Raw genomic sequence first — 26,823 nt, forward strand, 5'->3', positions numbered from 1 at the left:
CCTGGTCTTCTATTGAGGCCAAGTTGCATTTTTGTCTCCATATCATGGTTGTACTTCGTCAGCTCATACATACATAGTTAACTACCGTATTTATTGTATCAGGAAAGAAGAGCCCCACAGTAAACAATGGGCTGTTCCTGCCCGCCTTTATGTTCCCTTCCACCAAATAACTTGCCATTAACGAAATTTGGTCGAACATTCGAGAATCATTCGCCTTGTTGATCGCAGTCTCATAAAACAGCCCTTTGTAGTTATTGGAAATACCTGCCATGTTTTCTGCTTTTTCATTATTGATTCAGCCCGTAACCGTAAGGTCTTCAGTGAGACAATCCTTTGTTTAGCATCTCTCGTCTGAACCTGCTCAGCTGTCATCAACAAAAGTCAATGCCTCAGCTTTAAACTTTGGCTCAGCTGACTTTCCTCAAGCCATGAAGAGTGTTCAGGGTTTTTTTTTGTTTGTCAGCTCGCAGGCAAAGAAATGACTGCAGGCTGTTATGCTGTACCACCCAGTACAAATCTCTAATCGATAAGCCATGTGTGTCTTAATTTTCGCATTGGCACGTGAAAGTTGTTTTGATACAGGTTTCTTGCCGGGTCATTGTCGGTTAAACGTCATCACTTTGATTCTTCCACAGTGGACGTCAAAGTGCGACTCAGTCAACGTATACGATGAATTATTACAGAGGGGAAATGCTTTAACTATGAGTTGAAGATGTATTACTTTGACATTCGTTTTCACTCTAAATCCATTTTTGGACTGCCGAAACTCTACTGATATTACAAGGCATCACCTATCCCGGCGGATAATGAGAGACAAATCATGGAACCCAGTGCTGCATCAATTCTTGTCGGATATGGGACGGAGACTGGAATCAGCTATGACATTGCCGAGCAGGTGTCTCGCATGGCGATGAGATTGCACCTCAAAGTTGAACTGTGTGAAATGAACAGAATCCAGCTAGTAAGTCCGATGATCGTACCTTCAAAGGCAGAGCAACCACTGACAGTCCCAAACAGAGCTCGCTGTTGCGGAAATCTCTCGTGATATTTGTTGTGTCTACTACAGGCTTGGGGGATATGCCAAAAAATGCAGCTCAGCTATGGAAGCGACTCTTGAGAAAGAAGCTGGCGCCCAGGTGTCTCTCCGGAGTCCGGTTTGCTGTGTTTGGGCTTGGCGATAGCTCATATCAACAGTGAGTTGCGCCCTATTTTTGGGGAAATATAGATACATGTTTCTGACCTTGAATTGCTTTAGATTTAACTGGGCATCATTGAAGCTGAGCAAGAGATTAGGCCAGCTGGGAGCTTCGGAGGTATTTCCACGGGGTGAAGCAGACCAGCAGCATCCGGATGGGTAAGTTTTAAAAACATAGATATTTTGAAATTAGTTATGCATGTAGAAGACATTGAGAGACTAACAATAGGTTTAGCATTGACCAAGCATTCATTCCATGGATATCATCACTCAGAGAGTTTCTTTTACAGGAGTTCCCTCTCCCACCAGAAACAGAGCCAATACCGGAGTCCAAGCCACTCCCCCCTACAGCACCGCTCATCTTTATGAATGAGCAAGCCACATCGCCATCAGAGCCCAGGACAGCAGCTGGAGCAAATACTATAGTTCCGTCTTCCGCGGATATAACGCCTGACGAGCAGTTGACCCATAAGTTTGGGATGATGGATATATCGACGCCGGCATCAGCAGCCCCCAGCAATGTCCCTCTTGAGATGCCATCACGACTGTCCGCTAAGCTGACACTTAATCAGCGAATTACACCAACGGATCACTGGCAAGATGTGCGGTTGCTGAGGTTCCAAATCTCTCCAGAGAGTACCGGATGGCAATCCCAATTGCCAGCCTTTATGCCTGGCGACACTCTCGATCTTTACGCAAAGAACTTTCCTGTTGATGTCGACAACCTCATTAAATGGATGGGATGGGATGAAGTCGCTACAAAGCTGATTGATTGGTCACGTATGGGAGCTGTACCTTCGGATCTACCCAAGATGGAACAGTTTACGCTTCGTGATTTGCTTCTTCACAGCCTGGACATCTTTGCCGTGCCGTCCCGCACATTTTTTGAGAAGCTGTCTTACCTCGCAACCGATGAAGAGCAAAAGACCCGTTTGCTTGAATTCAGCCGGCCGGAGTTCACCGACGAATACTATGACTACGCTAGCCGGCCACGTCGTTCTATTCTGGAGGTGCTGCAAGAGTTTGACACTGTGCGCATCCCAGCCGATGCGGTGTTGGATATCTTTCCAGCTATCCGTCCGCGGCAGTATAGCATTGCCAACTGGCCTCGGACTGAACGTCAAACAGCATCAAAATACACAGCTACGATAGAGTTGGTCGTTGCGCTGGTCAAGTACCGTACGGTGTTACGGAGGGTACGGCGTGGACTTGTATCACGATACTTGGAAAATCTTGCTGAAGGGACAGACATGTATGTGTCCTACACCCAGTCATCAAGCAAGATATCTGGGCCAGAAAATGCACGTAGACCACTGGTGTGCATAGCGACAGGGACAGGCATAGCGCCGATTCGTAGCCTTGTGCAGGAACGAGGGACACACGGCGCAGGCTGGACAGCAGAGACCGCGGCGAAGATGGCACCAGAGACAACGACAGACTTGTACTTTGGCTGCCGCAACAGAGAGAGCGACTTCCATTTCGGCAAGGAATGGCAGAAGCTAGCGCAAGCAGGGCAACTCGCACTGCACACGGCGTTTTCACGGGACGCGCAAACAAAAGTCTACGTGCAAGATGTCTTGCGGTCTGATAAGGAACGGCTGGCGGGCTGGGTCAAGAGCGACGCCATCTTTTTCGTGTGTGGTGGCTCGCGTAAAATGGCGGATGCTGTAAAGGCACTGGTTAAAGAGGCCATGGTGGAATATGGCGGGGTAGAGGCGGAGCAGGATGTGGATATAGCGTTTCGCGGGGTATCGTGGGTGGAAGAGATCTGGTAGACGATATGGAGAGGAGAGGATCTGGACCCCCTGTAATCATGTCTGATATGGAGCGACCCCCCACTGCACTGTCTGGGCACAGGTGTAGGGCCGACCCTTTTTATACACCACGACGTATGTCTCAGTTATCATGAGCTGGCTGATTCAGCTATACATGTGCTACAGAAAATTGGTGTCTGCTCGCCTGGTGGGGTGTGGAGGCCTAAAAGCCACCAGCTGTGGATGATGGATGTCCCAAAGAGGTCACGTGCAGGCAGCCAACCAACTGGCCATGGTGATACTTGCTTGGGCCTTTTGTGCTATTTGTAGCAGTACTGTGAATAGCAGCGTTTAAGGTAATGGCGTGGTGGTACTTGTACTTTGTTTTTCTTTTCTTGGTCCTCTTTTTCCCTGCTTCCCTCCTTCCCTCCTTCCCTGTTTGCTCTTGGACCTGGGCCGCCTGCATTGTGCGTGCAGGCCCCACTTTTCTCAGACGTCGGCAAACGGCTCAGTGACGATTGGGTGAAAAAAAACCCAAGGCCAAAAAAGTCTCCCTTTGAACGAGGTTTGCTTTTATATCTTTTGCGGTCAGCCCACACCACACCACACCACACCACTCAGAATTCCAGTCTCTACCGTACTGTGCCATCATCAACATTTTCCTTTTTTTGTGCCGGCTTTGTGTCTTTTTTCTGTGTAATCTGCCGTTGAGCCCGCGTTTTTTCCACACCGCCACGAAATATCAACCATTACTGCCTTGCCCGCCCAAACGACGTCACTGTTGCGAAAGACACCCGCCCGACTGACAAGTCACGGAGCCAACCCCCCCCCCCCCCCCCCCCCCCCCCCGCCCCGCGGATCTCTGATACTCTCACAAGCTCCCATATCTACTCTACACATAGCACTCTTCGACCGCTGCCCCTGCTGTGCATATCCCCCGCCTCTCTCGCCCCTTGCCTCCCGCCAGGAAATGCCCAGCCCCGACCCCTAAATGGCTGACATTTCCCGGAAGATCATGACGGCCTCGCCGACCGCCTTATCTCTTTCGCTCTCCGAGTCGGCGCGGCCGCGGAATCTCCATGTGCTGGTAGCTTCGACCGGCAGCCGCGACACTTCGTGGGCCCAGTATCTGGTGCTCAACCTCGCGACAAAACACAACATGGACATACGAGCCGTTGTCGACGATCCCGTGCCCCGCCTGCAACAAGCCTGTACTACCTGGCACAACCGAAGCCTCGCTATCCCACCGCCCGATTTCCTCAAGCAGACATCAATCGACCCGGCGCAAGACCCCAGCGAGCTCGAGATGTGCCGAAAGCAGGCGTGTGACCTGGTTGATTGGGCCGATATCCTGGTCCTGGCTCCTCTGGACGCCGACGGCATCTCCAAGATGCTGGCTGGATTTGCTGATACCATGCTGCTACGCATTCTCCGCGGCTGGGATGCTACCAAGCGAATCTTGCTGGTGCCGGGCATGAGTAAGCAGTGCCTGTCCAACCACATGACCCAGCGTCAGCTCAACGAAATACAACTCAACTGGCCCTGGATCCGAACCCTGTCCCCCATCCAATGGCACTACGACGCCACTGAAGGCTGCAAGAGAACCGTGCAGTGGGCCGGGTTCAACGAAGTCCTCCACATTATTCGCAACCAGGCCGAGCTGTTTAGCCTCGGCCGCGAGATTGATCTCTCCGTGCCCTCGCGCTCCCACGATGGCAGCCAACGAAAGTCCCTCACACACCTTCCTCCAGAGCTCTGGAGCATGATTATTGATTTCACCGGTGACTGGGAGCTTGCCCAGGCCCTGGGCATCTATACAAAACTACCCAAGCCTGATGCATGGAACAGCCGCATTATCGGTGCTGGTGTGTCTCCTGCCCAAGTATTTGGCCACGAACTCGAAGACACGACTCTTCGCAGCACCGAGGCCATGGTGTGCCACAAGCTTTCACAGGCACCGCCCGAGTTCACTGAGCTCACACCCCTAACCATCAAGCTGATCATCCGTTTTTCCATGGTGACAGTCCTGGAATATCTCGAGGCCAACCGCCCCGATCTTTTCAAAGCGTTTGACAATATCTCCTTCACAACTATGGCATCGGCATATTACGGCCGTACTGATGTACTTGACTTTTGGAAGCGTAGCCCGACCTTCAAGGGCCGCCACGATACTCTGTACAACCATGATGTCATAGATGGTGCCTCAAAAAACGGCTTCACCCGCGTTCTTGACTGGTGGTGGCGTCATTCGGGTCTCCCCCTGCTCTACACAGAAGCTGCACTTGAGCAAGCTAGCGCACGTGGTGATCTGCGCGTGCTTGCCTGGTGGCGTGAAGTCTCGCTCCAAGACGAGTCGATCCCACCGCGCCCGGGCAAATCGCTGCTGCACGCCGCGCAGAGCAACCAGCTGGACGTGATTCGCTGGTGGGTCGAGTCGGGCATCGCCGTGGCCCACGGTGACAGCATCCCGCGCATGGCGTCGCGCTGGGGCAAAGTCGAGGTGCTTGAGCTGTGGCGCCAGCTGCAGGGTGACGACAAGCTCATCTATGACGCCGAGATCCTCAAGGCGCCCACGGCGTACCAGCACATTGACGTGCTGGAGTGGTGGTTGCGCTATGCGCGTGGCGAGCTGCCTGGCATGGAGGGTCGCACGCGCAAGGTCCCCTACCGCACGTGCACCATCGAAGAAGCCCTTGAAGACAGCATTGGAGACCAGGTCGCTGTGCGTGACTGGTGGGCCAAGAACGGACTGAACTTGGGCTTGCGCAACTTTGAGTGGATGACTATCAGGTATCTCGGCTTCTAGGAGCTGTGCAGCACGACCCCTGCCCTCCTCCCACTGCACACACGACGTTTCTTCTTCTCTTACCTTCCCTTCTACCCCCCCCCTATTCCCCCGCTGCTCTGCCATGTTCTTGACAGACGCAAGCAAGCTGCATCATAACCGACAAGGAAGGACACACTCACGATATAGACGTTCATGGTTTCTTTTGGTCGTTAGCTTGTTGCTTTTCATGGCTGTTGTATTGCGGATCTCCTTGGCATATAGGCACCCGGCCGATGGCGTTGTTTTTTCCCCTCCTATTTTGTTCTATTCCTTTTTTTGTCGCCTTCTCTCGGATTGGAGGTTTTGCTGCTCTGCATTTTCTGTACCATGTTAGGCGTCTGGTGTTGGATTCTGTTTCTGTGTCCTTATCTAACTAGTTTTCGACCGCATTGTATTAAATGTTAAATTCCATTTCACAATATCAGCTTGAGTAGGGTTAGGGTTGGTAAATTGTCCTGTCCTTGTGTTACTATTACCAATGCAATTATCACTTTTGCTCAATATCTCACGACACAAAGATCTAGACAACTGTAGAAGAGTGACACTTCTGCATTAGGAAGTCTTTCTATGTTGAAATTGTAGTACTCACAGAAACCAGGTCTCCTGTTCCCACACAAGTGTCGAGTTGGGCTTAGCTTCTTTGTAGTTGTACAATATAGGCAATATGTATCATGGGCTCTATGGGCAAGACCTCATTTTCTGCCTGGAAGATGGGCTGCTGGTTGCTATGCAGAAATGAGAGCCACTCTGGAGACTGCTTCTTTGGGGGTGGAGGTTGTTCAAAACAAGGAGAGTGGGCTTGGGTGTGTTGTTGTCTTGAGCCGCCTTTTCTTGTTCACATTGTTGCACACTTTGTTTGAATCGCAACATAACCCAGACTCGATTTTATTCGCCAAGACACACTCTATCCGCTTCTTTTACTGTGATCACAGCATCTCCGAGGTCCGTGTTGGTATATCTGCGCCCTGCGTGTTTCTATTTACATCAGTGTTGACGGTAGCGTTGGCAAAGCTAGCAAGCACATCTCACTCTTCAAAGGTCTTTTTTCATCATGAACTGCAACTCATCATACAAGACAGCCTCTCTCAAGCCTGTAAGTGAACCCCATGTTTCCTGTGCCAAATATTAGATGTCAGGATGATATACTCATGTTTGTGGCCTGTTACTAGTCGGGCTCTGGAGAAAAGCAGATAAAAGATCTCTCTATAGCCAAGGGCAAAGAACGTGCCCCGACCTTCGAAAAGACTGACGTAGAGCAAAAGAGAAACCATGTCAGCCTCTGCAACCAAGCAGGTGATAATGTTTTCATCGAAGCAGACAACAAAGAGGTGAAGAAACATGCCACAGAAACCATCAGTCTTGTTGAAAGACCCATTGATTCTGCTGTTCGCAAGGGCAGGACTCCCCTGCCTTTCGGAAAACTACCGTTTCCGATTAGACCTATCGGCTGTATTTCCATTGCACCTGGCCCATCCCGTGCTTCTGTCGCAGCTGGCGGGCCCGTTATCCCCATCTTCACCACTCCGTTCACTCCCAAGTGTCCGCCACCGGCCCCCTATCCGCCTCGGTATTATTCTCCCTCAACTCCCAAGTCCACTGGCAAAAGAAAAGCATCCATGGCTAGCGCTTCCTCGCCGATTCAGCCAAAAGGCAAGATTCCTCGCACCAGGATCCAAGCACCTGGGTCTAGCGCTCAACGACAGTCAGACTCTCAGTCGGGAAACGGAAAGCCGGAAGGGCGCGGTACAAGCGTCAGGCCCAGGCAACCATTATTTAGATCTGGTTGCTCCTTGACACCTCGAAATAACGATGGATCCCATGCAAGTACGTCGCCAGATCAATTGTGTGATGTCGGTTATGCACGGGTAAAGTTCTTGGAACCATGGTCGCCAACAAAAGCTCCTAGACAGGTTTCGAAAACGGCATATCTAAGCGACGCGGTGAAAAATAGTGGCATGGCGGATGTCCTGATGATGCCACTGGCGCCGAAATCAAAAGTAAGTTCAGCCCCAGCTCCTACTCTGACTATTACTATTGCTGAAATGATAATGGAGACTTGGACAGTGAATACACCCCGAGCTATTTGGGAGATAATGAAGATAGAAAACATCCTCAATATCTAGATGTTCCTGGGCTGTAGAAAAGCAAGATTGATGTCGTGATCGCTAATTTTACCGAATACTTATTGAGCATGTGACGCCTTGATTCCATAGTGTCCTGGTCTTTTGGTCGTACATGTTGCATCCCGGCAGAGTCGCTTTTGCTGCCTTGACCGTTATTACCGCGCTATTGCTGCCTTCAGTGCCCTATCTACTACATTGTGCCGGACTAGGGAACATAGACAGCGTGGATACTGGGGCTAGCAACTAATATCCCGCCTTGTATATGGATCTAGTCACGTTACTCCGCGCCGAAACGATGAGCTGGTCAATTTTCTAAGTCAGTGGAAGATCGTAGGACTAGTTGTAGTTGTTAAGAGTACTCACAAGTACTAGCACCTAGATGGCTCATAGTTTGCACCTCCGCCTTCGCATTAAAGGTTGAAGTTTAGCGAATTGTTGAGCTGCTGGGTGCATGATGTGGCGGCAAACTTGACAGTCGTTTTGAAGAAATCGTCAAAGAATATGTCCTTTGTTGATCCTTTTGGTTGACTGCCATACAAACAGCCGTGAGAATATATCCCACGTCTGAAAGCCTGACCAGCAAGCATAAAATGTTAGTGTCTTTTTATTTTCTTTTCCAAGCTGTAATTAGAATGCCAACTTACCTTGCATCTCACCCATCACCCGACTGGAGACACAACAGCCAAGGCACTGGATTGCCAAGTCCAGCAGAGCAAACCTCGACCACGCCGTGCTGTCATTAAAAAAAGCACGACATGGCTTCAGAGAGGGAATGCCGAGGACAAAGTACAACCTGGGAAGTCGAGAGGAAGAGTAAAAGAATGAATGAGCTGTAAGGCATCCCATCACTCGCCGAGTATTATTATCAAATACCTCGCAAGCGATGAGATGCCTGACCCAGCTGTTTTTTTGGGTGAGAATCAAAAAAAGAAGAAGAAGAAGGAAACGTTGACTCCAAGGCAGAGCGAGAATCTTTTTATATCGCCAAAAGAACAGAAGAGGGCAGCCTCTGCCTTCAGGGTTGTAGGGCTTGTCTGCCTACGGGCACGTGTTTCCCACAAAGTGCCTATTACTACCTAGAGGAAGTCTTTGATCTGTTGTTATGTACGTCAAATTTTGATTTTGCCAGAATATTAACCGTGGTTGCTCTGTAAAAATCTAAAATCTGCCTTTGATATCTTTCGAATATTTCGACTAACACACACCCTGATGGAATGTCGTTGTCTCTCGGGTTGATTAGGGTCTGTGGGAGCCAGTTTGTGAAACGCGAGATGCAGCCGATATTTAGCCGGCCCAATCCGCTGCCAACTTGACAACAACGTCATTTGATGAAGAGACCGGTATCTAGACTAGCTATGGCATAGAGCACACGACAGAGACAAGTTTAATCTTTCCTGTATATTCTTTTATCTTGAGGCTACATTTTCTCCACACTCGGTCTCATATCTTCAACAAGTGGTTTTCATCCCGGAAGTGTCAACCAACTCATCCCGCAAAAACACCTATAACCGCCCATCACAAATACGCCATCTCAAAAACTAGCATCTCCACGTAGATATTTCCTGCACAATATCTTGTAACCGGCTTCGAACCTTTGCCATGAATAACGCTAATGGCAACGCCCCTGCGTCGTCGGCCGGCGCAGTGATGCCTGCTGGGTACCAGGCTGAACTGAATTACATCTGGAGTCTGGTTGAAGAGCTGTCAAAACAGCTAGCCGACAACCGGAAAAAGACCGACGAGATTGTGAGCAACATCGGAAAGGTCCGGCAACGAGCGCGCGACCAGAATATATCCACTCAAGATTTGATAGCAGCAGCAGCGGATGGATTGAATGGTGAGCCAGCCCGGCCGAAGCCTTTACCTTTATGTACCAGCATATGCTAACGCTCGACTCTTTTCCTTCTTTCTTCTCGTTAGCGCAGTCCGCCAACTACGAAGAACAAATATCTATTCTCGAAGAAGCCCTTGACAAGGCCAAGAACGGCCGGGACTCCAACATGCGACTCCTCCAAGACTTCCGCCAAGTGACTCTCAAAATGCTCCAACAGTTCCACAGCTACAAGGCCCAGCATGTATCCGACGTCTGCGCATGGCACCTGTCGTACCGCGCCCAGCTCTCAGAAGCGCGCGAAGAAAACTGCCGCCTGCGCGAGCAAATCTGGGACATGCAGTCGCACGCCGGCAGCGCACACGACATGATGCGCCAGCTGCGCAAGCTGCTCGCCGAGGACGAGGCCCGCCACAAGCACACGGTCGACGACGTGGCCCATCGCCAGGAAGTGCGCTTCTGGAAGCGCATGGCCCTGCCGCAGATCCCCGACGACGACCCGTACTGGAGCGACGACGACGACCTCGTCGATCCCCGGGAGAAACTACGCCTGCAGCTGGTCCAGGCCGAGATGGCGGCTAAGGCTGCTGAGGCTGCCGAGTTTGAGGCTGCCATGATTAGAGAGCGTGAAAAGGACCGCCAGCGCGAAGAGGAGCACTTGCGTGCTCGCGGCGTCGATGTGGAGCGTGGGCGGCAGGAGAATGGGGACGATGCTGATGATGACGATGTGATGTCGGCGCCACCGCCTCTGGCTCCAAGTCCGATGATGGGTTTTGGAAACTGGAAGGGCCAGGGGCCCTGATTTCGATTATCGTGACTCCGCAATCATACCCGGATACAAGTTAGCATGTAGACGGCCGAGATGCGAGACATGTTGCCTTTTTCTTTATAGTGCTCGGCGTTCAAGCGTTTTATGATATCACATGATTTGTACAACAAGTGATAATACAGTATCCAGAAGCGACAGAGGCTGGTTACTATAAGTAAGAAAAGGTTGGTAGTTGGCTTTTTTTTTTGTTTTCCTACTACTATTGGAGCCATGTGCTGTGTTTATATTGCCCGGGGTCGTCCTGTCCTGTCGTTCCGTTCATATCTGCCCACACAATACGATATTGCGGATTTTCAGACTCCGCAAAATGTCTGTCAACCCTCACAACTTCAGCATCCGCCCTGCTCTTTCCGTCCATTGATATCGGCACCCGAATCCTCGGCCGCCTGCTGTGCCTCCTTCATACCTTGCTCATCACCACGGAGCTTGGCAAAGTAGTCTTTGATGTCGTCCGCACTGATAGCCTTTCCACTACCAGCGAACTGCTCAAAGAAGGGTTTTAGCTTTTCCTTCATCATGTTGTATGCCATCACTCCCTCGATGGCGCGCACACGGTCCATGTTCTTGAGGGCGCTTTCGCCACGCTCATAGATGCTGCCGCTTCCAGCGGTTGATTGGCCACCAGCCTCGGAGTTGGTGGATATGGAGGGCTCGTATGTCTCTTCTTCCTCAAGTAGCTGGGGATGGGCCGAAAGAGTAAGCTGGCAGGTAGAGCAAGAGCACAAGCCGCTTCGAAAGTTTGGACGGCAGAATAGATTCAATGGCTCGGTCGGAGGCTTAATGGATGCAACTTTGCATGAGGACGCAGGCTCGGTAGCTTCATCTTCTTTAATTGTGGGCTCGACTGCTGTCTTTACATCGGCCTCGGTGGACTTGATTGCACAAGGTTCAACGCTTACTGTGCGCGCGTGTTTAGCTTGGTCTATTTCCGTTGATTCAGACTCAAGTTCAGTGGCCTTGCGCTTCTTAGACTCCGACCCAACGGCATCAGATGTGCCATCTGACTGAATGGTATTTGCAGCGGCTTTATCTGCGGGCTTTTTTTCCTGCGGTTTGGCAAACACGGCCGGAAGGAAGCCTGGTAAACCGGCATACCTTTTGGCCCAGGGATGTGCTTCCAGGCACTTGAAGCAAAGGAAAGACTCAAACGAGTCTTCTTCCGGGAATCCTTCGGGCAGCGGGACATCATCCTCAACAGCTTCTTCGTCATCATCAGACGCGGCGGTTGCTGGCTCTTCTGGGGCGTCATCAACAGTTGGGGTAGTCGTTGTAGCAGTAGTTTCGGCTTGGGGACCCGAGATATCAGCCTTTTGTTTTGTGCTATCTGCTGCCAGATGCTCCTTTTCGTACCAATCAGACTCCAGGCCAACAAGACACCCGGGATGATACCAATCTTCGCCACATCCACCTTCTAAGTGAGTACCTAGCCCCAAGCACTGGAACATTGTTCCCTTTTGTGAAAAGGCATCGTATTCCTGCTGGCAGCTGCAGAAGCGGTTCCTAAAGTTGTGGTTGTACTTGTTTCCGTTCGCGGGCTTGTCACTAACGGCGCCTTGCTTGCCGCTTTTCGAGTTTTTGCGTAGCGCGCAAGGGGTCTTTGATGGCATACGCTCCGTGCCACAGTCGCACGTGAAGTTGCGCTTCGAGAATATCTCGACCAAGTGGTGATCACCGTGGCACTGAACTGAGCAAGCATAGCAGATTCCAGCGGCGTTCTCGTAGGGAATGGAGATGTCGGCGGGTGGAGGGTTGCAGGTCAAGCATGAAAAGATGCTTTGTCGCAGCGGGCCCTGAGAGTATGTGCATGTATTGATGCTCTAGAGAGAAAGGTCAGCAGCTAGAGCACAAAGTAGACGCCGAATGTACAGTGCTTACATATGGCATGGCTTCACGAGCCTCAGCCTCAAGTTGCATTTGTGACCGAAGAAATCTATAATGCACATGGTTAGCAGGACCGCACACTGAGATATCGTGCAGTAAACACGGCCATGGGCGCCGGCGTAGGTGGCATAACGTACTCGGCGGCGGTTTGGGAGGTGTCTGACTGCTGAGAAATGCTGTCGCTGCGTTTTGCGACAGGCGTATCGCCAGCCGCGCCCTGAGATGCGCTCATGATGGGATGGGATGGGATGTAGTTGAAAGGTGGTGATTAGGTAAGACGAGAGGAAAAGGATGTGAGGTTGCAAAAGAAATGCAGGATTGAGCTTTCCAAGATGCGATTGCAAACGGCAACTTCCCAGCGGTCTTGTGTACCTGCCGTGAAGCAAGAGCTGGACGGACTTGCCATTAATGCGACGTGAAGTGAGCAGCTACCGCGTTTACACAGATACAGTGTGAACGCATAGTCTATACTGTGCACGTCACACTGACCGCTTTTCACCCCACCTGCGATAAGCAGAAAAACCACTTTACGCGTTCTACAAGGCCCAACGACGCGTTTTGTCACGTCTGGGCCAAATCTCTCCTCCACCAAAAGACACAAGGGGAACAGACTAGGAATCGCCTGCAACGCCCCAGCACCAAGACACTCTTTGGCTTCATTCCCCACACCAACAATCACAACAAAATCCGACGCCGCCTTTGGTTGCTCCGGCTTGCCTGCTCTGTGCAACACAAACCGCTGCCGTCTCGCCCAAGGACACCTTTCACCTTGTATCATAGATCCAAGTGACCATGAGGTGCGGATAACCTTTGCTACCAACCCCTGGCTTCACTACCGTTGCTAACCCTATGTTGCTGCTCTTCTCCCAGCTCCCCTCCCGTCCCCCGTGACAGCCCCGACTTAGCTCCGGGCCCGTCCCGGTCTAGCCGAAAGCGATCCCGCAGTAGAGATGACCACATGGCGATGGGGTCTAGCCCCGCCCTGCCGTCCTCGCCGCCAATGCACAACGACATGATGCGCCATGGCGCTGACGACGACGACATTATCGAGGACGATCAGATTCTCGACGTCGAAGACGATCTTGAGGACTTAGATGAGCTTGCAGAGGGTGAAGTCGATCTGTTTAACGAGAACTTCATGGATGACTACAGAGGCCAACACTCAGATGACGGGTATGAAGGAATTGGCCTGGATGAGACCGAGTATGGTGACATGAATCTCGGCTCCAGACGAGCTCTCGAATCGGAAATGAACAGACGAGACCGCGAAGTCGCTCGGAACCGCAACTTGCCGTCAGCCTTCCTGGGCAGCGATTTCGACAACGACGAGATCGATCTGACTGCCCAGCCGCGCCGCCATAGAAACATGTACGATGAGGCTCCCGACGAGATGGACATGGATATTATGGAGGAGCAGCTCAGCTCCCAGGCCCTGTCGGACATGAAAACCAATGAGTTGGCTGATTGGATTGCTACACCCTCGGCCCAGCGGACTATCAAGCATGAGTTCAAGCGCTTCATGACCGAGTCAATTGACAGCTCTGGAAACTCACACCACGCCACCATGATGCTTGAGCTGGCCTCACGCAACGCAGAGACGATCACTGTCTCCTATGAACTGCTTTCAGAACACAATGCCTCACTGGCCTACATGCTGTGTAATGCGCCGTCACAAGTACTCAAGCTGTTTGATGAGGTAGCCATGGACATGTTTATTGACAACTTCCCTGACTACGCCAATATCCAGCCCGAAGTGCATGTGCGCTTCAAGGATCTCCCCATCAGTTACACTCTGCGTCAACTGCGCCAGAGCCATCTTAACTGCCTCGTCTCAGTCAGTGGTGTCGTGACTCGCCGCACTGGCGTGTTTCCCCAGCTCAAGTACGTCAAGTTTGACTGCAGCAAGTGTGGTGTGACTTTGGGTCCCTTTCAGCAAGAGTCCAACGTTGAAGTTAAGGTGTCTTTCTGCATGAACTGCCAGTCCCGTGGACCATTCACGCTCAACACCGACCAGACCATCTACCGTAATTACCAGAAAATCACTCTACAGGAGTCGCCTGGCAAGGTCGAGGCTGGTCGTCTGCCCAGACACAGAGAGGTGATTCTGCTGTGGGACTTGATCGACACGTGCAAGCCTGGAGACGAGATCGAGGTTGTTGGTATTTACCGCAACAGCTATGACGCCCAACTCAACAACCGCAACGGTTTTCCCGTGTTTGCAACCGTTCTCGAGGCCAACAATGTCATCAAAGAGAACGACGATCTCCAGGGCTTCAACATCTCTCCTGAAGAAGAAAAGATAATTACGGCCATGAGCAAAGAGCCCGATATCGTTGAAAGGATTATTGATTCTATTGGTCCTAGTATCTATGGTCACCGCGATATCAAGACAGCCGTTGCGCTGTCACTCTTTGGTGGTGTGGCCAAAACTACCAAGGGATCTCACCATATCAGAGGCGACATCAACGTTTTGCTTTTGGGTGACCCCGGTACGGCAAAGTCACAGATGCTCAAGTTTGCTGAGAAGACAGCCCAAAGAGCCGTGTTTGCTACCGGTCAGGGTGCCAGTGCCGTCGGTCTGACTGCCAGTGTGCGCCGTGATCCCGTGACTAGCGAATGGACACTAGAAGGCGGAGCTCTGGTGCTTGCCGACAAGGGCACCTGCTTAATTGACGAGTTTGACAAGATGAACGACCAGGACCGGACGTCGATCCACGAAGCCATGGAACAGCAGACTATTTCTATTTCCAAGGCCGGTATCGTGACGACTCTCCAGGCGCGCTGCGGCATCATTGCCGGCGCCAACCCCATCGGCGGCCGCTACAACTCGACGATCCCCTTCTCCGCCAACGTCGAGCTGACCGAGCCCATTCTGTCGCGTTTCGACATTCTCTGCGTCGTGCGCGATGTCGTCGACCCGGAAGAAGACGAGCGTCTGGCCACCTTCATCACCGACTCGCACGAAGTCAGCCACCCGACCTGGAAGGATTCGGCGAACCTGCTGCGCAACGCCATCGAGGTCGAGCGCGCCAAGTGCCGTGCCGCCTCGCTCGCCTACGACGAGCTCGTCGCCTCGGGCGCTGCCACCGCCCACGACGGCCCGCCGCCCGAGCGCTCCGCCGAGCTGATTGCCGCCGAGGAGGAGCTCAGGGCGTGGGAGAGCAAGGGCCAAAAGAAGGGCGGCCCCATCGACCAGGAACTGCTGCGCAAGTACATTACCTATGCGCGCAAAAAGGTCCGGCCGGTGCTGTATCAGCTCGAAGTCGACAAGGTGTCGCGTCTGTTCGCCGACATGCGTCGAGAGTCAATGATTACCGGCGCCTACCCAATTACCGTAAGTCTTTCTACACCCCCCGGCCCAGCCGTACCTGGCCTCTCCTCCCACCTACCGCTCCCGTTATCCCTCTTCTGTATTTGTCGTGCTAACGCTCTGCGCCTTGCTCAGGTCCGTCATCTCGAAGCCATTCTCCGCATCACAGAGGCCTTTTGCCGCATGCGCCTGTCGGATTACTGCCTTCAACGCGACATTGACCGCGCCATCGAAGTCACCATCGAGAGCTTCATCGGCAGCCAAAAGGCTAGCTGCAAGCGCGCGTTGTCGCGCACGCTCTCCAAGTACCTCGTCAAGCGCAAGGACAAGTCCAAAGGAGGTTCCGCGCCCGAAGCTGCGATGTAGTGTGGCGACGCAATAGGCAGTCTGGGAAAACCGGTTCTTGGGTCTGATAGGTGTATGTGTGATAGAAGTGACGAGATACACAATGGAAATGGCATGATTTTAATGCAAGAACTATGCATTGCTCAGCTGTGCTTTGTTTACAAGTGGATGGGGGAGCGGCGTCTCAAGGTTGTTTATATCATGGTAGTCAATTCTGCGTATTTCCATTCGAGTCGGTTTCACAATTTTTGTCAACTAGCTTTATATTCTTGATCGATTTTTCTATTGCTGTTATTTGTATGCTCAAGGGTGTCCGAGTAATGTCTCTACAGTAAATGCCCATAAGCAGACACAAGCCCTCGTGAAACCATAAACTCTCAACCCTATTGTCCCGCGTATTCCCGTTTCTTACTATATCCAACCTCCAGGCACCCAAGGTAAAGGAGGGTCAATTGCTTGACCAAAGATCGTCCAATAAATTAATGGCCGCCCGCTCGCTCGGCGTCTGGACTTCAGAGGGATAGGCGGTGAAGAAAGTGTGGATACGGCCGATGAGTCTGATCTAACCCTGCGGCTCTGACATTGGAACGAGGTACGAGATGGCTGGTGAGGTACAAAGTATGGATTGGCGTAAGCTGCTGCAGGCGGAGGTGTCTCGACGTCATCTCTGGGAATAGTACGGATTTCGAGTTGGCACACTTGCATGTCTTGGCCCCCTACGCGCCTCGGTGGTAGAGGGGGCGAACAATCGGAATTGAAGATGTCTTGGACATCTGAGCGTATTGGACGAACAGGTGGGTGTAGGCTGCGAGGAGACAATGGACTAGAGATCTGTTGAATGCCATTCAGCTTTCTACGTAGGTGTTTTACAGACAAGATAGGAATAGAGGAGCGGCTAGTTGTCTCAACGTCATCCAAAGTGTGGCGTCTAGGCAAGTGCGACGATTGTGTTGACTGCTGGTGCCTTGAAGCCTTTTGTGAATCTTTTGACGAGTGATCTCTTACAGCGCCAGGACTCCTGTTAATGTTGTGATGTTGTGCTATGAACGAAGACTGGATGTTGCCGGTGTGCAAGCACTGACTATCGCTTACATGACGAAGTGGATATGTAGACAATTCTGGCTTGGTAGGAGGGCGAGTCGCCTTTATTTCCATAGAACCAGGACTCTCAGTAGCATCACCAGAGGCATTTGGCGGAAGATAGACGTCAAGCCACTCCTGGAAGTCCTGGAGACGATCCTGCAAGGAAGTGCAGCGTATGTGTACATTGAGCAAAGGCTTTTGGGATGAAGCTTCGGGGGCAGGCTCGGGGACACTGGGCTGCGATGAGCTCGCGTTTCTGGGCTGAAATGCTGGAAGTAGCTCACTTGAAGCGGGATGAGTTGGTTGTAGGGGCTTAGAAGTGTAACCTCTATTGTCATTGTCCTCTGATACGCAGTTGCTAGTTGTCATACCTTCACTTTGGCCTGGCGCTGCAGCTACCGACAAAGTCGCCAGAGATGGTGGATCTTCCATTGATATTTTTGTAATGGTTGGGGAATATTGACAAGTTCCCAAAGATGAACCAATAGTCATAGCCAAAGGTACCATTACATCTGGACCTGTGTCTATATAAGGTTGATTATCTGCAGATGGGACTTGCATCGATAGAGCTACAGAGCTCTCAGCACCACTAATGCGCAAACGTGATCGTACATTTTTCTAGAATGCACGTACGTCTTTAGACTCACGATCGGGGGGCGTGGATCCAATGTTGGAATGTGTCCGTGGAGAGGCGACTGGAGTAACCTGCAGAATGGTGGCGTGATGCTTGTCATCAAATTCTGAGGAGTCCTTTTCTGATCCTGTCATCGTGGAATCGTCAACACCCAAGGATCTGTGTTCATCCAGAGCTATACTGCTATGTTCGACGGCGGGCAAGGCTAATGAAAAATCCATGTTTTGTCGCGCACCACTTGAATCGCGTTCGGGACGTGTTCTCGCGTTAGCCTCGGCCTTGGCAACCAAGGCTTTAACACCACCAGCTTCCATGGTGGAGGGAATATCACGTATAGGCCACTCGCGCGTGCCCACGTTGGATGAGAAACTGCCCTGAAACCCTGTAATCTGGCGTTTGCGGTTGATAATGCTGGTGTCTGAGTCCTGCAGTGACTCTATGCTGTCATGGGATGACAAAGTTTGAGAATTGGCCAATAGAATGCTTATTTCAACAGAAGCATCAGCAAGAAACGAAGATGATGAGGGCCGTGATGAGGGATACGGGCGATGATTGTGGAGGGTGGCAGGGGCTGCGGAGAAGTCGGAAAGCGGCATATTGAAGAAGGAGAAATAAAAGAAAGAAAGAGAAAGAAGAAAGAAAAGGTCGTGACCAATTTATAGGAAGGGCTTCCAGGCAAAGGCAATCCAAAAGGCAGTTTGCAGGTTCGTGATCAGCCAGGCAGAAAGAAGAAGGAACGAGAGAGACAACAAACGGAAGAGTGGATTTTTTTGGTTGTGCCTTCTGGTTGGAGGTTGAAAAGGTTTGGAGTCCGGAATGAACGGAGGAAATTTCTAAATGTCCATGTAAAGGTTTTCAGAGGAAAGATGTGTGCTTAGGAGAGGCAGTTGCGAAAAAAATGAAATGAATATCCAGAGAGTTGGATTGGGGCAGTACAGATGTGGCTTTCCGTTCTGTCTAAATACTACGTTATGTATGTTCATGACAGGCTTGGAAATCAAAACAACCTGCCTTGGACCCAACCAAGTAAACAAACAGGCTGGCCAGTTTCGTCCACCTCTGCTACTCTCTCTTCGATTAAATTCTACGCCTGCATTTGGAATATTGGAAACAGCGTTTGCAGTCGCAAATCCAGGCGATCTAGGCCCTCTCCCCCCAGACGTCGTTGTTGATGCTCCACTATTCTCAGCTCCCCTGCCCCCCCACAAAGAATCCTTTTCCCTCTTTTGATTTGATGAAGTCCAATTTGAGTTGCACAGCACAACAGAGTCCATCCAGCCTGTTAGCCCCACCCCTGATCCCACCCCTCTCTTCTCAGCATCCGCCACACTCGAGTGGGGAGCCCTACGCCACGTATCGGGGCGCCACAGATTTGTCCCATGCTGGACAAGCAACCGACAGATAACGTCACAGCAATAGACGGGGAATCGAGGAATGCCTCAGGGTGGTTGTTCTGCTTGACAATCTTGTCTTGCGGCTTTGTTGGCTATTGCGCTCTCTGCTTTATTCATATTTAGCTTGCCACACGAAGTCTCCTTTGTCTGCCCCTCATGGCTGCTGCAATCCCGTCCATCGCCTGCCTCGGTGTGATTGGGCGCAATGTGAGCTTCTATTTCATCGCGACATCCAAATTCTCTATACTAACTACATGCTCTGCTCCTCTGGCAGAACAACCCGCTACACGTTACTATATTTCCATCCTATGACCCCACAACGACGAGCTTTGTGCCCATCCGCACTCCGCTCCAGTTTAGTCTACTGCTTTCCTCCTCGCTGGACATTTTTGAGCTGCGCACGAAGAGCAATACTGCTGCTGCTGTTGGCCTAAGCGGTGAATTGGGCCTACTGCATGCCATTGACGACCGGCTCGCAGCTTACGGCTTCGAGACGAATACTGGTGTCAAATTTGTTGTTATTGTCGATATGCGCGGCCGGAGCATTGACTCTGCTTTGGTTTCGGAACGCGCACGAAGTTCCGTTTCTATTGGGTTGCGCGATGTAGAGCTGAAACCAGTAAGTTGTCATTGTGAAAAGAGCTCTATATTGAACTAATTCACCAAAGTGTTTCTGCAAAACTTGATCCAAGCTAACCTCAAGCTCAGGTATTCAAGGCCATGCAAGCTGCCTACATATCGTTACTACAGAATCCATTCTTCCAGCCAGATGACCACTCCCCTTTGGCAGGACAAGGAGGCAAACGGATCACGAGCAAAAAGTTCTCAGATACCATGAAGAGCATAGGAGAGACTTGGACGCCCGGAGTCACCGTATTTTAAACGTAGATGTTGGGTTCATTTTAATAGGGTTAAAGTTGTCAAGCTCCATGTCACATACCCGAAGGCGTTGTGGAGTTGGCATTTTGTTCGTGGAACATGCTTTGAGATTTCACCGCGTGTAAAAACTCGGAATACGTGAAAACGTGTACATAAGCCAGATTTATATTGTGAAGATACTTGTCTCGTCAAGGTCGTAAATGATTAAGAAAGAAAATAGTGGGATGTGGAGAGGTCAAACCAAGCCGAACCCAACAAAAAAAAGATCAAGAGGCAAAAGAAGCAAAACAAAAACATAGAAGCAACAGACAAATGTGCGAAAAGAAGCAAAACGAAAGGTACCATGTCCGTTCATGGTAAAACCCAGGCCAAATGTCTTCATCAGTCGTTCCTCGCAAGGCCACCGAATGGAAAAAGGATGTTGCTGCCAATGCAGTTGAAGCTTGAAGAAAGATATGAAAGAAAATGGAACGCCATCCTACTCGGTGGCTGTGGAACGCCCTCGTCATGCCCCAATATATACCATGAATCTCTCTCATGCAATGAACATAAAAGATGAAGAAAAAGACAAAGTCGCGGAAAGGAAAGAGAATTAGCGGAAAAGAATGAATGGGAAAGAAACGGCCCATGCGGCCAAGTCTGATGCAATGGATATTTGACTAGAAAAATAGTCGTGCCGTGGTCTGGCTTATAAAGCTCAGGCGTGTCGGTTGCGTTTGGGACCAGTGCCAAACATGTCTTTGCCGTTGCCGAGATCACCAAAGTCGAATATTTCAGCGATATTAAGTTTGCGCTTTTGGCCTGACCCACGACCCAAAGGACGAGACTGCGCGTTCCGGACAGCATTCGAGGCACCAAGGCGAGAGCGCAGCGGCGCGCGTGAAGTTTGAGAGCCAGTGGAGTCGGAGAGTGCTAACTGGTCGATGTTGGGATAGCTCATGGATGACTGAAAGGTAAAGGTATCGGCGGTGGGAACCGTGATGGAGGGGGAGAAGGGTTTTGTTGTCGAGGGAGAAGCGGTTACCGAGGCGTGGGACTGTTCTATCGTGGCGGACTGCTGAGCAGCGGGCTCGGACTGTGTGGTTGATTGGACGGATAGCGGAGTATGCACAGTGGGAGTGGGGGTCGTGAAGGTAGTCTCGGAGCGTTGAGCGATAGCCCGGGTAGCAGATTGCGGGACGGAGCTGGCTGATGAGAGAGTTGGAGTAGAGACAGCAGGAGCAGGAGGAGTATTCCGAGACGGCTCGGGCACCGTTGTCTCTTCATCTTCACTGTCTCCTGTATTCATGGCGGCATCGCCATTCAGCTTTTCGGTAGCCCAGCTACGAATGCGCCAGCCCTCGCCATCGCCGAGGCCGATGTTTTCGCGGTCGAGGAAGGCAAGAAGATCCTCTAGGCAATCCTGGTAGCCGTCGAGTCGGGCTTTGCTTTGGGCAGCGGCTGAGGTTTTGTAGAGCTTTGTCACCGAGAGAGCTGCGGCCTTGAAGGCGTCAAGCAGCTGCTCAGGCGAATCGACGGACATTGTGGGCGAACAAGGATGATTCGGTACGCGTATCTGTGTGCCAGTGGTGGCGAAGGCAACACGATGGGACGAACCAGGGCACAACGGATAGTTTGGCTAGGTTTTCGGATGAGAAGACTTTTTCCGGAGAGACCCGGATGGCAAACAATGTCGTGAGTGGTGAAGAATGTAGGGAAACAGATGTCGACACGAGTGAGCGCGCGGCGGGCAGATGGGTCCGGGTAGAGTCGAGCTCAGATTGGAGGCTGCGGGTTAGAGGCGATAGTTAGCGAGTGGGCAGATAATGGCGATCGATGATAGTGCGTCGGTGATTCTGATGTTGATAGTGGTGCTGTGTAATCCATATGGCAGTAGGTTTCAAGGCTGCGGCGGCTTGGATTGTCTGTCTGTCTGACTGCCTGCATGTGTCTTTCAGGGCCGTTTCAGCTGCAGAAGCCGGCTGGACCATGGCCCCAGAGGTCTCTTTGGAGGCTTTTGACGAGGGACACACCAAGAGGGAAAAAGGAAGCACAGGGGGGGGGAGGAGGGTACGGACCTGAGTTGTTTGGGGCACGGCTGATGACTGGAAAGAAACGTAGCAAAGCGGTACGGGAGTAAGAAGAAGAACAAAGAGGAGAAAAAGATCGCGGTGCGAGGATTTATCGACGATCAAGGACCAGACAATCACAAGCGTTCGTTGTGGCGAAGACGGTGGAAGGCGGAGGAAAAATTCGGGGCCGATGGGTGCGTTAGAGGGGACGAGTCACCAGGTCAGCAGAGATATGCAGTTGTTGCAGTTAGTTGCACAAGTATAGTTAATGGCCCCAATACCCAATGCCCAATACCCAATAATAGGCCCTGTGGCTCGAGTGGGCAGAGGGGCGAAAAGCCTAAGTAGCCAATGCCCCTTGTTTTTCTAGAAGGACAGGGCCGATTTGGGTCTTGGACGGACCCGTTTTGATGTGGTCCAGCGGGTCCCGGCGAAGGTTTTGCTGCTGTAGGCCTGTGCTGTGTTGAGATTTTGCATGGAAATTCAGTATATTCAAGGGAGAGTTCTATGTAGCAGGGCACGGGTTCATGTATGCTAGGAGGAGCAGGCGGGGTATGTAGTCACGTGATGTGGCTGAGCCGTGGCTGGCTTTGTGGCTGGGACTTGATATCACAACACTCCCCCTTTTCCATGCCTAATCGACACAGAAATGTGTCAAACGCTGCTTTGGGCAGGGCTTTTGTGAGCCCGTCAGCAATCATTTGATCTGTGGGGGTGTATATGACATTTATAACCTTAGCCTCAATGGCTTCCCTGAGTGATGTCTGCTTGATGAGGAAGTGTCGGTTCCGGGTAGACACTTTGGACCCATTGGCAACAGCGAGTGCACTTTGGTTGTCCATCTGAACCCTTATGGGTGCCGATTCCTCAATCCCAAACAGCTCTTCAAACAGTGGCTTGAGCCAGATAGCTGTGGTTGCCAGTCCAGCCGCTGAGACGTACTCAGCTTCACACGTGCTTTGTGCAGTCAGTGTTTGCTTGCGCGCTCTCCACATGACCGGTGCCCCGTTTATGAGGAACATATTCCCAGACACCGCTCGTGACGAGGTATTGTTGCCCCAGCTGCTGTCGGTAGATGCTAAGATATCTTTGCCTGGCGTTTTGGGAAACGCAAGACTGTGGGCAGCTGTCCGGTGCAGGTATCTCAGACAATGTTTCAGAGCCTGCTGACAGCCGTCTGTCGGGTTGTGCGTTCTTGCGGCAAGTCGCATCACCGTGTAAGCAATATCAGGGCGCGTGTAAAGGGAAATGTGTAGTAGCGAGCCAACTATGCTTCTATAAGTGTCATGATCGTTCTGGGAGAGAGGCTCACTCTCCTGATCAATGAGGTTGTCGTTGCTTATTGGTATAGACGACCCTCGGCACTGTGATAGATTCATCCGCTCAACTAGTTTGTCAATTTTCGATTTTTGGTCAATGTTGATGGCTGATGATGAGTGACGGATGTTTATGCCCAGGAATGTGGAAACTGGGCCGAGGTCACGAAGATCCACAATTGCGGCGAGACGTACGATGACATCTTGAACGTCACTGGTTTCCTTGGAAAGAACTAGCATGTCATCGACATATACAGCTATCCATACTTGACCATTGAAGAAGATGTTTCCATCGTTCTTCAGCGGGGTGAAACCAATGCTTCCCAGATGCTGTTGTAGCGTCTGCTGCCAGCGCTTAGGAGCGGACCGAAGACCGTATATGGCCTTCTTGAGTTTAAGCACACAGTCTGATGGGAAACCCATGTGGTCGGGGGGTCGAATGTATTCCGGTTTTTCAAGCTCTGCATTGAGAAAAGCGGATTTGACGTCAATATGGTGACAGACCAAGTCACGAGATGCTATGAGAGCCAACACCATTCGGAGAGAAACTCCATGAAGCACATCAGCGCTTATATCCGAGTTGATTTGTTCATCATAGCCACATGCGCACCATCTGGCCTTGTGCGTTCCGTCGTCTTTCTTCCGAAGGACCCATTTTCCGTTCATGGGTCGACGTGGGGCGGCGTGGGCAGGAATAATCTCCCAGGAGCCGTAGGACTCAATGGTGTTTATTTCCTTGCGCATGGCGTCGCGCCACTTATCCTCTTCGGGGCCCGTAAGGGCTTTCGAGACAGAAATTTCAGGCTGGCCTTTTAAAGCCATAATGGACGACTTGTAGGGGAAAACTTTGTCGTTGCAGGACACATCACGCCGCGTAATGACACGCTTGTCAGGTCCATCTTCCAGAACGTAACACGAGTTTGAGGAATGATAGCCTAGTAAGACACCTGAGACTCCTTTGACCGGGACCTTGCCGTTCTTTTTGCCTTCCATCGGCCAAACGGCGCGGCAACCGATAGGATAGAGATTTCCAATATCCGGTAGTTTGCCGTAGACGACCTGGTATGGTGAGGTTGGTACCACCGAGTTTGCCGTCCTGTTGAGGACATATAGGACACCTTGAAGCGTTTCAGGCCACAGTTTGCTTGGAAGATTCGCACACTCGTGGGTAGCGCTCAGTGCCTCACAGACCGTTCGCACGCTTCTTTCAACGATGCCGTTCTGTTCGTGAGCGTAGGCAGCACTGCGTTGCCACAGCATGCCTCGACGTTCTGCCAACTCAAGACATTTGCTGCTTTTGAACTCAGACGCATCATCGGAGTGAAGGACTTTGGGATGTCGTCCAAATTGAGTTTTGAGCTGCTCGATAAAGTTATCTATCAGTATGGCTATATCCTTCTTACTGTGAACAGGAAATGCCCATCTGTATAGAGAGAACTCGTCGACTACCAAGAGGAACTGGTCTGCAAGAGGAAAGTCTGTTGATGATGTGGCTTTGGGCAGTGCGTTTTTACCACCGACCAGGTCGAGATGAAGGTATTCCAACGCTTCTGTGGCGCGCCGAAGCCCTGTTGTAGCTTTCGGGCTGTGTGTGATCTTGGCCTTGATGCACGACTGACATTTGGAGTGGTCGACTTTAAGCTTCAAGCCGTGTTGAGCGAGAGTGCGCTGCACGTAGTGGGTGTTGATGTGCGCAAAAGCGCGGTGCCAGTCTCGGTCGGCCTTCAAGGATGAAACCTTGGGAGTTGGTATGTCGTACCAGATTCTCTTGTTGCGTATGTTTAGTGTTAGTGTTGAGCCTTGGTTGTTGCTCAGGCGTGTGACCTTGTCGGCCAGCGTTTCAAACATGTATCCCATAGAGAGAAGTTCTCCAGCCGATATGATGGCTTCCTGTTGAGGTATGTGGAGCACGTTTTCAATTTTGACAGTGACTCCTTGATCATCGAGAAATTCGACGCTACCTCTGCCTAGGGCTTGCACATGCTTGTCACCAACTACATTAACGTAACTTGCGATTGGAACATACGAGGAAAAATGTTCTTTGACAGGGAGGATGGAGTGATCTGCACCACTATCTACGAGGAAGGCCTCCGCTGTGCGAAGAGAACTAACGGTTCCTTCGGCTTTTGCCTCGGCTTTCGCCTTGGTCTTTCTTTTCCCCTTCCGGGAGCGTCTCCTGCACTCTTCCACGGAGTGGCCATCTTTCCCACATCCAGCACAGCTGAGGCTAGGCTCAGTCGACTCCACTAGTGAGTGTGCACGATTGTCCAGAACATCGAGGAGTTCATCAACCGTTGTACATTCGTCAACTCTTTCGGCCAGTTGGCCATCGATCGGCGAGAGTATCGGTTGAAGGGTCAGAGCCAGCATTAGTCCCAGTTCCGTCAGATAAGTCTCGCATATAGCAACGCGATCCTTTATCAATGTGATGACCTTGGGAAGCTCGTGAATGTTCCTCATCTGCAACGACGCGAGTTCTCTAATTTTTACAGCGGCCGTGGCTCTGTCGATTTTTGCCGCTGATTCCGAGATCTTCTCGAGCATCTTCTTGAGAGAAATGTCATCCCGGAAGGTAACTCTGTGGCTGGACTTCTTGAGAACTTTCATCCAGCAGTTTCTGGCAATCAGGGAGTGAGAGGTCACGTCGACTAGGTCGTCGCCGACAAAGAGGGCAGCGGTGTTGGAAATGATGATGATTTCCTGAAGAGTCTTCAGCCATTTCACAAAGGGAACTTGGCCAACCGCTGGGAGATTGTTATGCGTAATAGATGTCTCGACATCCTGGAGCGGAACAATCACCTCCTTGTTTGTCAACCAATTGCGAGACAGTTCGACAGTTTTGGTATCGATGGTGAGTCCTCTGACGATCTTCTTATCGACCATTTTGAAAAAAATTTAGGGGATTGAGAGGGAGAAACGAGGTAAAAAATTATGCTTTCGCGTATGCACCAAGCGGATGCTGTATCGTGATAACGGGAGGGTGCCTTAATTCGTGAAAGCGAGGGCTCATAACCTGTTGAGATTTTGCATGGAAATTCAGTATATTCAAGGGAGAGTTCTATGTAGCAGGGCACGGGTTCATGTATGCTAGGAGGAGCAGGCGGGGTATGTAGTCACGTGATGTGGCTGAGCCGTGGCTGGCTTTGTGGCTGGGACTTGATATCACAACATGCTGAAGCCCGATGAGTAAGCAGCCGGCTTGAGGCCCTCAGCCCTGCCAGCTGTCGAAGTATGCTATCCAGCTGGTAGCCCCTGGCCGACACGCAAAGGGCCAATGAGGGGGCGCGCCTGGCAAAATAACGCTTGGTTTTTTGCCTTTTTGGCGCAACTGCCGCTCACACCCAGAGCCACCCAAAAAAAGCGGCCACCGC

The 26,823-nt window shown here is 51.3% G+C and overlaps 10 protein-coding genes across 10 annotated transcripts; 5 read left to right on the forward strand and 5 right to left on the reverse strand.

Moving 5' to 3' along the window:
- Positions 1 to 820: 820 nt before the first annotated feature.
- On the forward strand, positions 821 to 2,970 carry BROUX77_004409 (uncharacterized protein; the record flags this gene model as incomplete). Its single annotated transcript, XM_073749169.1, has 4 exons — positions 821 to 961; positions 1,018 to 1,193; positions 1,256 to 1,354; positions 1,431 to 2,970. The coding sequence occupies 4 exons, from the start codon at positions 821 to 823 to the stop codon at positions 2,968 to 2,970; spliced, it is 1,956 nt and encodes a 651-aa protein (XP_073604866.1).
- A 970-nt stretch (positions 2,971 to 3,940) lies between these two features.
- Positions 3,941 to 5,755, forward strand: BROUX77_004410 (uncharacterized protein; the record flags this gene model as incomplete). Its single annotated transcript, XM_073749170.1, has 1 exon — positions 3,941 to 5,755. The coding sequence occupies one exon, from the start codon at positions 3,941 to 3,943 to the stop codon at positions 5,753 to 5,755; it is 1,815 nt and encodes a 604-aa protein (XP_073604867.1).
- A 3,743-nt stretch (positions 5,756 to 9,498) lies between these two features.
- BROUX77_004411 (uncharacterized protein) lies at positions 9,499 to 10,532 on the forward strand (the record flags this gene model as incomplete). The annotated part of the gene is made up of 2 exons (XM_073749171.1): positions 9,499 to 9,736; positions 9,820 to 10,532. The coding sequence occupies 2 exons, from the start codon at positions 9,499 to 9,501 to the stop codon at positions 10,530 to 10,532; spliced, it is 951 nt and encodes a 316-aa protein (XP_073604868.1).
- Positions 10,533 to 10,888: 356 nt separating this feature from the next.
- On the reverse strand, positions 10,889 to 12,672 carry BROUX77_004412 (uncharacterized protein; the record flags this gene model as incomplete). The annotated part of the gene is made up of 3 exons (XM_073749172.1): positions 10,889 to 12,376; positions 12,435 to 12,489; positions 12,578 to 12,672. 3 exons carry the CDS (start codon positions 12,670 to 12,672, stop codon positions 10,889 to 10,891), a joined length of 1,638 nt encoding a protein of 545 aa, XP_073604869.1.
- Positions 12,673 to 13,232: 560 nt separating this feature from the next.
- On the forward strand, positions 13,233 to 16,116 carry BROUX77_004413 (uncharacterized protein; the record flags this gene model as incomplete). The annotated part of the gene is made up of 3 exons (XM_073749173.1): positions 13,233 to 13,237; positions 13,311 to 15,774; positions 15,886 to 16,116. The coding sequence occupies 3 exons, from the start codon at positions 13,233 to 13,235 to the stop codon at positions 16,114 to 16,116; spliced, it is 2,700 nt and encodes an 899-aa protein (XP_073604870.1).
- A 390-nt stretch (positions 16,117 to 16,506) lies between these two features.
- Positions 16,507 to 17,610, reverse strand: BROUX77_004414 (uncharacterized protein; the record flags this gene model as incomplete). Its single annotated transcript, XM_073749174.1, has 1 exon — positions 16,507 to 17,610. One exon carries the CDS (start codon positions 17,608 to 17,610, stop codon positions 16,507 to 16,509), a length of 1,104 nt encoding a protein of 367 aa, XP_073604871.1.
- A 186-nt stretch (positions 17,611 to 17,796) lies between these two features.
- On the reverse strand, positions 17,797 to 18,408 carry BROUX77_004415 (uncharacterized protein; the record flags this gene model as incomplete). Its single annotated transcript, XM_073749175.1, has 1 exon — positions 17,797 to 18,408. One exon carries the CDS (start codon positions 18,406 to 18,408, stop codon positions 17,797 to 17,799), a length of 612 nt encoding a protein of 203 aa, XP_073604872.1.
- Positions 18,409 to 19,362: 954 nt separating this feature from the next.
- On the forward strand, positions 19,363 to 20,088 carry BROUX77_004416 (uncharacterized protein; the record flags this gene model as incomplete). Its single annotated transcript, XM_073749176.1, has 3 exons — positions 19,363 to 19,413; positions 19,481 to 19,825; positions 19,915 to 20,088. 3 exons carry the CDS (start codon positions 19,363 to 19,365, stop codon positions 20,086 to 20,088), a joined length of 570 nt encoding a protein of 189 aa, XP_073604873.1.
- A 694-nt stretch (positions 20,089 to 20,782) lies between these two features.
- BROUX77_004417 (uncharacterized protein) lies at positions 20,783 to 21,607 on the reverse strand (the record flags this gene model as incomplete). Its single annotated transcript, XM_073749177.1, has 1 exon — positions 20,783 to 21,607. The coding sequence occupies one exon, from the start codon at positions 21,605 to 21,607 to the stop codon at positions 20,783 to 20,785; it is 825 nt and encodes a 274-aa protein (XP_073604874.1).
- Positions 21,608 to 22,696: 1,089 nt separating this feature from the next.
- On the reverse strand, positions 22,697 to 26,335 carry BROUX77_004418 (uncharacterized protein; the record flags this gene model as incomplete). Its single annotated transcript, XM_073749179.1, has 1 exon — positions 22,697 to 26,335. The coding sequence occupies one exon, from the start codon at positions 26,333 to 26,335 to the stop codon at positions 22,697 to 22,699; it is 3,639 nt and encodes a 1,212-aa protein (XP_073604875.1).
- Between the last annotated feature and the right edge of the window lie 488 nt (positions 26,336 to 26,823).

Source organism: Berkeleyomyces rouxiae, assembly GCF_048999995.1.
Source record: "Berkeleyomyces rouxiae strain 22BRR77 chromosome Unknown BrBRR77_ptg000004l, whole genome shotgun sequence".
NCBI lineage: Eukaryota > Fungi > Ascomycota > Sordariomycetes > Microascales > Ceratocystidaceae > Berkeleyomyces > Berkeleyomyces rouxiae.